This window comes from Platalea leucorodia (assembly GCF_965183815.1).
Source record: "Platalea leucorodia genome assembly, chromosome: 4".
Taxonomy (NCBI): Eukaryota; Metazoa; Chordata; class Aves; order Pelecaniformes; family Threskiornithidae; genus Platalea; species Platalea leucorodia.
Genome location: NC_138826.1, coordinates 87230389 through 87240704, shown reverse-complemented (window position 1 = coordinate 87240704; position 10316 = coordinate 87230389). Strand labels below are relative to the sequence as shown.

General features: G+C 43.7%; 1 protein-coding gene across 1 annotated transcript in view; it reads left to right on the top strand.

Moving 5' to 3' along the window:
- Nucleotides 1–5133: 5133 nt before the first annotated feature.
- The window catches only part of TPH2 (tryptophan hydroxylase 2), a gene marked incomplete at both ends in the record, with an annotated part of 51235 nt that continues 46052 nt past the window's right edge, over nt 5134–10316 (top strand). Inside the window, 2 exons of the mRNA XM_082309734.1 lie at nt 5134–5238; nt 8500–8652. Of these exons, the coding sequence (XP_082165860.1) occupies nt 5134–5238; nt 8500–8652 (258 nt within the window). The remainder of the gene's footprint in view (nt 5239–8499; nt 8653–10316) is intronic.

The window sequence follows — 10316 nt, the reverse complement described above, 5'->3', positions numbered from 1 at the left end:
CCCCAATATCTTCTTGAAAATGGACATAATTTTGGCCTTTTCCCAGTCTTTTTTCACTTGTCCATCCCCTGAATTCTTAAAATAGTTATTGATGGCAGAGGTTTAATGAGCCTACTCTGTAATCTTAAGTCATTTGCTACGATCAGACTTATCCCAGGTATTCTCCAACATTGTTTTATCTTGCTAAAAGCTAAGACCTTACCTCTCTGCCCTTGCTATTAATTATGATAGACCCCTGGTCACAGGTGATTCTTTTAGCAAAGAATGATGTAAAAAAAAAAAAAACACAACCCACAAACAAAACCCCACATTATATACTTAGATAATTTTAAGTTTTTTCTGTTTTGTCATTTCCTCATGTTCAGTAGTGGTCTAATACTTCAATTCTTCCGGCTGCTGGAAAAAATTGGTTTTGATGTCCTATACTAATTACTTTGAATTTATTCCACAGCCTTTGTCTATGTGCTAATGTGTTATGCTGCCTATATTTAGTAGCTTCGTCCTATTTTTCATCTCCTGTAAGCTACTTTTTTGAATTGAAGGTAATGACAAAATATTGACTTATGATACTACTAGCAAAAGTGTAATCTTCTACTACACTTCCTCTACAGTGAAACAGTTTCCTGATGAGACTTTTTTTCTTTTCCTGAAGCAAGGAAAGAATTGTCTTTCTGCACTAGGTTTCCTCCCCTTGGACGTTGTAATAACTGGATTTACTGAAGTCCTCTTTTCTGAAATTGTCAGTTTCTGCTTTATTCTTTGATTCTTTTTTGGCTGAAGATTGTGAATTCATTTTATGTTCATTCTTCATGTGGTCCACCTTCTGCATAGTATTTTCAACCACTTCCTCTCTGTTGGCTCAAATCAAACCTACCAGAGCCTTTCCTTTCATTGTTTTCTCCCAAATCCTGGATCAAAATTTATCATTAGTGTTCCAGATCTTCCTAGCCAGTCTTTCATTTGGTAGATATCCTTTCCCAACAGCTGTTGGTTGATAGAAGTCCTCTTAGTGCTATTAGAATTTGGGATGATTTTGCTGGCTGCTTGAAAACCTGTGTTTAACCTTCCCTTATCTTTGCGACTTAAAAATTAGGTCTATGTTCTCATCACAGATTTTTCAGCAGACCTATCATCTCACTCAGAGAAATGGACTTTCAAGCTGGTGTGTGTATCTTTGATAATCTGGGAACAGATTGTACATCTTTCTTTCCTTGTTGTAAGAAGCTCCTTTGGCTAGTCCACTTGTCAATTATTTCACAGAGTCCTTGTTTTACTAAATAAATGATGATTTGGTTAGATATCGAGACTTCTATTTGCATTAATAATGTATCGAGACATCTCTTGCATTAATAATGAGTATCTGTTCTCCTCCTTGCCTTTTTTACCTTACACTGAATCATGTTCTTTTCATTTTTAAGTCCTTGTAAAGTCCACCTTTCTTCATGCTTTTTTGATACTTTTTCATAGCCTCCTTTCTTTCCCCATTCTGCCACGCTATGACTTCAAAGTTCTCCTTCCTGCTGTAGCATGCCTGTAGACAAAGACTTGGTGGTGATCTGGGAGAGCCAGAGGTAAATTCAGATTATTTCTTGGTGTATACTAGCTACTCTGCACTGTGAGTTTTATCCTCCCATTAAAATCGAATGGAAGGCCTTAAGGTTGCTAGTAAATGTCATCAAACTCTGGTAAATGTTACAAATAGTTTTAAGAAAAACTATGCTGAAATGGACAGTCAGTGTCTCTAAAGGGGGAAAATGACTCAAACATTGAAAACATCTCACAGACTTGCTTCGGATTTGGAGTTAAATTTCCATTTGAGAATTCTGCATTTTTTAAGCTTAAAAAGTGCGTATCTTAGGAGTTCAGACAAGAGCGACTCTGTTCTCTCATAGGAGGAGAGGAAAACATGTGTAAACTAAAGAACATCTTGGAGTTTCTGATTTGTGATTATAGGCAATAAGATGCCTTTTAGAAAGAAAAGTAAGCTTATCTCTCTGTGCTAGACAGCTCCCTTCATTTCTATCAACATTAACACCATCTCTCTAAGTGAAATAAGATTGCTGTGTGGCACCCTGACACATGTTCTAAAAGAGATATTTTTGAATAGGTGCTTCAATGAACTTCCAATTTTTTGGCCAAGGATTTTAAGTGTTCACTTGTGTTATGTGTATGGCACTGTGAACTATAGCTGAAGTCTAAACAAAATCTGTAGTTTAGCAGTAATCCCAGAGCCATATACCAGCTCTGTCGTACTGTAGCTAGAACAAAGAAGAAATAAACATTTTCAGTCCATAAATGCGTGTCCTTTAATCTGGCATTGATATGGGAAAGTCCACCTGCGAAAATACAACCTGCAAAAGAAGAACTTCGTCTCCAGGGAGAAGCAGTCTCTCTGTGGGATTCATGGGCAGGCAGCATGGTTACAATAGTTGCATCATTTGAGTCTTCCCTGCCTGTTATACCATACCTGCCGACATAATGTACCTGGGTTTGTTTTGCATTCATGAGTCATCCTGCAGAGGCTATGAGAGACAGAAAATGTTTTCTATGCTCTAGTTACCACAGAGAGCTGGGATAGATAGCAAGGCTACTGGGTAGTAGGGTCACTGATTTGTGTGATGTCCCAGCTGCTGAGCTAGCATCTAACAGTAGATAAAATTGTGCTCTGTCACGCCGGTAGGAGAAAAGCCTGCTCAGTAGAGCTTGGTTTTGTTGTTGGAGCATTTGGAGAGTGCTAAGCAATCTCACTCTCAGAAATTGCTCAGCTGCAGGAACTGTGTCTAGGTATCTCGGGCATAGCAGGTAGGAATTAAAAGTCCAAAGACTCCAACTTGCTTTCTCGTTATTATTAGGATACAAGACTGAACTATCACACGTAGACATGCTTTCCCCTAACTGGGAAAATGAAGTAAAACTTTGTGGGTTAGCGTAATGAAAATGATTCATTTGCATTACAGGAGCAGGTAGAGGAACCAAATATTATTACAATCTTATTGCCAAGCAGAAGAAAGGATCCTTACTACATTTTACACATGGGAAACTTTGGAAAAGCAAGGCTAAAAGGGTTTGCTTCAGGCCTCCCACGAGTTCTGAGGCAGCTGTGAACCCATCCTGGTCCTGAACATCGAGCATGACCATTCATTTTAAGAAGGGGGTCATCTGACTGACAACAGCCAGTTTAGACTGGCAGTTTTTGCTGCTTTTTGTTAGTTGTGATAAACAGTAAGATTCCACGATACTCCATGGGAGCTCTGAAACGGTCTCAAATCTTCTGTTGTACTTCTGTGTTTGTCTCTTTTTAAGAGCAAAATGAATTCCCTGATGACACAGGTATGTAAATGCTAGTTATAAGATGCTGAGTCTAGCAAGGCTAAAGGCATTGAGGCTGTGAAGGAAGGCAGTCCGCAGCTGAGTTAGATGTGACATGAAGCTTAGTACTGAGTGATACCTCCTGCTACTTGCCTTGTGCAGCTCCCTGCTCAGTGTCTCAGCTTCAGTGGATCTGGTTTTAACTTTTTCCTCTCAATATGTGATCTGTACCTATACCAGGTTAAGGCCACGTGATGCCAGCCATCATACTCAGCTAGGCTGCCCCTGTTCGGGGAGGCTGCAGGGCAAGTCACCGACAGTGCTTTTCAAGGGGAAGCGGTGACTGTTTCCCCCGCCTGGTGCGTTGGAACGGTGAAAACTCTGTATGTATTTGAAGGAAACTTACTCAAATAGTGCTCCCAGTCCAGATGTGCTGTTCAGTCCTACACGCTGTAAGGTAACCTATTTATTCAAAGGACATCATGGAAAAGTTTTGGAAAATGGGAGAAGCAGGGGGGAAAATTATAGGAAGACCAAGTGACAATGGTAGGCGACAAAATGAGTGTTTAACCTCAGAATGTTAGTGTTAAGAGAAATTAAAAATCCTAAAACAATTTCACAAGTAGATTTGAGAGACTGAGTACCTTAACACTGCAGTCAAGTTATTGTTTCAGCAGTTGCCTTCTGCTCACTTAACGTTTCTGAGCTAATAGTAGTCTGAAATGAAGTAGTAAACACATTCTTAAGAAAAAAAAAAGTATAAATCTTTACCCAAGGCACGAGTATTTCAGAGACAAGTGAAGTTGTCCTATACATATAAATATAAAAGACCGCCAGGATCTGTATGGGATCGTTTTACCTTCATAGGTGATTAATTGGTTTACTGATGCTGTGGTTAAAAGACAGCCTTTACGATCGGAGTCTGGCCCTTACACAGCTCAGGCAGAAACCACAGCCATTGCTGTCTCGACTAAAAATCTTTCTCCAGTTAAGCTTTCTCTTTCAGTGGAAGTACTCTTTGCATGTCACCAGTCACCCTTCAATATATAAGGTATATACAAGATATAATTCCTATCCTTTAATACGCACCAACCTATGTTTTTCAAAGCAGTACTCTATAAGCGGGAGAAAGAATCAAAGAATTCCTCCTATCAAGCTCCCAGCACAACTTCTCTGGGTAGAAACTCAGCCCCTGCTTTGCCGGGCTGGCCCCATGTCCCCTCCGCGCCCTCTCCCAGCACTGCTGGGCCTGTTCCTCCCCAGGGCCACCCAGAGCCGCCGGGGCCTCGGGCGGCGCGGCCCGGGGCCGTGAGCCCTGCCCTGCCCTGCTGCCTGCCCTGCCCTGCCCTGCCCTGCTGCCTGCCCTGCCCTGCTGCCCGCCCTGCCCTGCCCTGGCTGGTTCGGCCTCCCGCCTCGGGTTCAAGGCGGCGTTTCCCCGCCCGAGGCAGGCGGCCGGGCCGTGCCCCGCAGCGGGCAGCGGTGTGAGGGGAAGGGGAAGGCGTTGCCTCCCCCCAGCGGCGGGCGGGGGTCGGCACAGCTCCCCCGGGGCCCCCGCAGCCCTCTTGGCCCTGGGGGGGCTCCTGCCGGGGCCCGGGCAGCGCCCGGAGGCGACGCCGCTCCCCGTCCCGCCCCGGCGGTGCGCGGCGGCGGCTGAGGTAAGCGGGGACCGTGGGCGTCCATCTGCCGGCGGCTCTCGTCACCCGGAGACGGGTCTCCCCTAATCGGGTTTCCATCAGTCTCGGCGGGGGCGTATAAAAGGAGCCGCCGCGGGGCGAGGCGGGCAGAGCGCGGCGCTGCCCCCCGCCCGCCCGCCCGCCCGGCCCCATGCAGCCCGCCATGATGATGTTCTCCAGTAAGTACTGGGCGCGGAGGGGCTTCTCGCTGGACTCGGCCCTGCCGGAGGAGCGCCCCGCCGTCGGCAGCCTCACCGTAAGTGGCAGGGCTGGCAGCGGGGCTTCTCCGCCGGGCCCGCCCCCGGCGGCGGCGGGGGCAGGACGGGGAGCCGCGGGTCGGGGGAGCCGGGGCGGGTTCCGCTGGCCCGGGTTCCGCCGGCCCGTCCGGGGGGCCCGGTGCCAGGCCGCCGCCCCCTTTCCTCTGGACTTCGAGGGCAGGCGAACAGGTTTTTTTTACGGGGCCGATGAAACTAACTTTGCGGTCTGATCGGTCCTCATGCAAAACGCCGCCTTAAACGCGTCTTCAAACAGTAGCGCAAGCTTCATTAGCAATACAAGCCATGCTACAGAAATCAACCACATTGCTATTGGAATAATAGAAAAGCACTGGGGTCCGGTGCAGGTGTTTTTAAATGCTTGAATTTTGAAAGCCCGTGATTAGTCCTGCCGAGGGTGCGCGCTGGCCCCGTGTCAGCAGAAATCTGCCTTTCCAAGGCGCTCGCAAACCTCCCAGCGCAGCCTGCAAAACGTTTTTGGCAGCACCGAACCGCTGCCTCGGTGCCTTTGGCGCTTTCATTGCTGGGCAGCCGGCTTTGAAGTTTGTCCAGCTTCTGCCAGCTGGCAGGGGTGTGAGAACACGCGGGAGCATCATGTAGAGAGGACGTGCAATTTCCCTGTCGAAAACCCTGTCAGGAGGTAGAAACAGTTCTCTAAGGTGATGATCCGGGTGCAACAGGTGGTTGGGTGATTTCAAGCACAGGATAAACTTCTGTATGCTTACAGGTAAACGTATTTGAATAGATGTACTATAATAAGGATAAAGAATGTTAATAGGTACTAAGAATGTAACTTGCTCTGAATATGTGAAGTATTTAGGATTATGAAGACTTTGCCTCCTGTAAAATTTTGCAACACGTGAAGATTCAGATCACTTCAGTAGAACCAACTGAATGCACCAGTTTGTACCAGTTGTGAACTGGCCTATCGTCTTTATAGTAAAATGTGAAATATCCCTATTTGTACCTGCTTTGCTTTTCTTGGAAATACTGAATTCAATAGGATAAATTTGTTTTACTGTCTTTATATTTGAGTTACTTTCTTCACTGAGTTCTGCTATAGATGACTCTCCTTCCTGAGTACTTGCACTTGCTCCAGATAATTAATTTTCATTAGAAAAGTTGATCTGCTAGTCATTATTTAATTTTGAAGCATATTAATGAGGATGGCTGATAAGATTTGAGTTCTTGCAATATCACAGCCTCTTCTACTGGGCTCATAACAATTAGCTAATCTAGTTTTCAAATGCTTGAGAGAGGCTTTCAGTCATCACTTGAAGGTAATGCTCGCTTGAGAGTATTAGGGAACCTGTGACAGTCTTGGAAGGTCTCATTTCCCAGAGGAGTCAATGGTATTGAGATTCTCAGACACTCAGTTGAGTACGTGATCCTCGGTACATAGCTTCCAGAAAGCAGCACACAATGAAGAATCACAGATGCTATAAAAAAAGCATCTTTGTCACTTCATGTGGAGGTTGTGTACTTGATGTATGTGAAAAGGACAGGCAAATCCCAAGTATTATTGAAGTTAAAACAAAAGTGTCCTCCTAAACTATCCCTGAGCAAACCTCCCACCGAGCAGAATCATATAAGCTCAGTTTCTCAAAAATAAACATGTTTGAAACCCTTCATATATCATTCCACAAACATAATTGCTTTTCCAGATTGTATCTGTGTAGCCCAATAAATGATGAGAAAAGACCACAGGGACTTTTTAGCATGTCCAGTAAGTAGTTTAGGTGTGGCTAGCTTAACCTGTGCTGTTTAACGAGTGGCTTTTGGTAAGATGATGCTTTTTAATTCAGTGCATTCTTGTACCTTTAAAAAAAATCTCAGTAGATCCAGTGGGAGCAAACTTGGGAGCTGTGGGCTCTCTATTCAGTGAATATTTCAGAGTAGGCTAGGATTGGGTAAAAAAGTAAACCAATTTTACATGAACCATGTGGATGCATTGAGATGGCTGTGATGCAAATACGTCATTGCTGACAGCAATATCCATTTTTAAGAAAATCATTTTACATAATCCAGTTTGAAAAGGAATCAGGCTGAAGTTTACTAATTTTCTGCTGGGTCACAGACCACTTGATGAAATCTTGTAAAATCTTCTAGAAGCACCGGGAGACTCTTTGCTAAAGTCTGTTGGCACAGGTCCACAGACATTATGCCAGTCGGATAACCTACCTGTAAGAAAAAAATAAGAACACAGATTTAACTTGGCAGTCATCAAGTGTTGTGAGACCACTTTAAAAACTTCATCTGTTCTCAGGTTATTGTCCTTTCATGCTGCTTTACAATTTACCAAAGAAAAAAATTAATCCATGTGGAATATTTGTATATTATTCTTAATTTCTATCTTTACATTATTTTTAGTGACTATATTGTGGATGATACTGATTTAGAAAAAGCAGTTAGCAGCTCACTGGAGATTTCATTTTTCCAGGAGTTGCAACCTGGGCATTGGAAAATGCAGGCTGTTTTTCAAAAATCATGGCCAATCCTATTAAATTGTCTATGAAAACTGTACTGTTGGCATCTCAACAAGACTTAAGCTGATAAAATTACAGTTTCTGGAAAATACTGGCTGAAATTTGGCTTAAAGCAGTCTTTGACCCCCAAATTGTGAGAAGAATGTAGGAGTGGCCAAGGGTGGTGTGATTTTCTGTATTTTTTTGAGTTCCTCAGCCAGCTCATCTTCTAAGGGAGGTACAGGCTAAGCTTGTATTTCTGTCCTTGTTTGGATGATCAGCAGAGGTTTTGCTTTCTCAGGAAAAATGACATTACATGACAAAATTAATTGTGGTACAACAGAGAACGTAAACTTTATGTTTTAAATTTAATGGTTAATACAAAAATACAGACCAGTGTAAATCATCACAAATTGACTGGTACAGGTTAGAATAGCATCCCTGCAAGCTTTGCAGTAATTCAGACCATCTCCATTTGCTTCATGTTTATTACTAATGATAGCATTGCCCTGATAATATCATCATATTTGTATCCCAAACATTCATATACTTTTCCTTATGCTTTTTTTTTATGGACTGGCTTCTTACACAATCATCTCTAACAGCAGCTTTTGACCTGTGATACTGGTTTCAAGTAAATACATTACCTTTTAAATTAAGTCTGGATCAGTTCCATTCAGCTGTTTTCTAACAAAAATTTCTCTTTGCCTGAAAAGACTTAATTTTAGGAAATGCCCATTTGAATCTGAAATGATGCTGTTCCTTATCCATTTGTAGCTAAACAGACCGAGTTCTGGGAAAAATGAGGAAAAGAAAGGGAGTAAGGGAAATGGGAAAGGTGAATCTGTTTCTGAAGGTGGAAAGACAGCCGTGGTGTTTTCCTTGAAGAACGAAGTTGGTGGATTGGTGAAAGCTCTCCGACTCTTCCAGGTAAAGCTTACAAATCTTTACACTGACCGGACTTAGGAAGGCTGCTGAGGTCAGGTTGTTTGTTGGTATAAATCTAATGGACCGTGGCGGAAGGAATAGAGTGCAGTTACACTCTGCAGAATTGAACAAAAGTAACTTAAAATTTTATGGACCGTTCAACAAAGCATTTTGGGCTCATGAAGGGTTTTCTGGAATAAAGTTTAACAGTGATGCTGATTTTCACACCATTGGCTTTAGATTTCCAACGTGTGATTCTCAGTGCTGTAGATTAGATTTGAAGTTGTCTGTGCAGGCCACAATGAAAGGAGGCACTTGCAGAGAGCAGTTCAGAATCTAAATTACATACAATCAGGTGGTGGTGGTGGCAGCCTTGCTGGAGGACGATGTTTGGTCATGAAGTTAAATGCACCTTTAGGTGAGTGCAGGGTCAGGGCTTTATGCGTCTAACTAGAAGGTAAATTGTGAAGTATTGGTTCCCATATAGATCCCCGTGCAATCAGTGGTTTTCGGTCAGACTGCCGGTGGTGCACGTAGTCTGCTTGCCGCCTTAATAAATTGAAGAGGGCTTGGAGGCATGTCTGAGGATAGTTAAAGGAAAGCGGTACGATCAAAGTCTTAGGTTGTTCAGTCTGTGCAGTGCAGTGAAGGGGAAGTTAGGAGGTGGCTTGGGGTCTGCTTCTAAGGCCAAACCATCAGAGGGGTGTAAGTGTAGGGGCACTGAACATTATCAATCCTAATTCACTGGAGCTGGCTCTGGGAGCAGACTCCCTAGATTTCCCAGCCAAGGAAAAGGGGGTGAGTTAGACCTCCGGGAGGGAGGCTGCCAGTGGTACCTGGTGTTTGACAGAAAGCTGATAGGAATTGCAGGAATCATGTTTTCAATGCAGCTTCTCTCCAAGGGTTAAGTCTAACTGCAGCTCTGGCTTAAATGCTTGAATGGGTTCATACCTGAAATCCTGGATTTACACATCAAGTCTCCCTTCTTGGGAATGGGCATATAACTCACTCTGGTCTCTTAAAATATGGCTGGAAGATGTTGCAGCAATATCACCCCCATTCACGGAGTCACCTAATGACTTGAGTACCGTGAGGGGGAGTGCGGGGGTTTGTTCTCTTCTCAACCTAGGGTAGGTCAAAGCCACTTGTCCGACTTCCCAAGAGAATGCCTGAAACTGGTAGCTCTGTGTCAGCTGAAAACATGCAGGGGAGTCCTGTGGCCTGTGTTATTGAAGAGTAGATCATAAAAATGATCCTGCTCGGCTTTGTAATCTGCCAGTTTACAAATGGCAGATTTAAAACCCTCAGCAGATGGAGGGTTTTCCTTCTGTGAATTTGTTATGTGAATGGGTTAGCTAAGGAGATACACTGTATACATACCTTATGGAGCAAGCCAATTAAAGAATTACATACATATATCCAGAGGTGTAAAAGCAGAGACTCCTGGTTGGCTGTACCAGAGGGGACCTTCACCTGAAACGCGCATTTCTGCAAAATACAGCAGGCAGGTGGAAGCACAAGCGCAGAGTTCTCCCTATTTGGAAGTCAAAAAATGTTTTATTGGCTTCACTGAGTAAGTGAAAGGATAGTTGTGAAAAGTAGCAATAGTTTGTGTCTGGCAAAAAAAGGAAAAATCAAAGAGTCAATAGAAATACTGGTTGAAACTA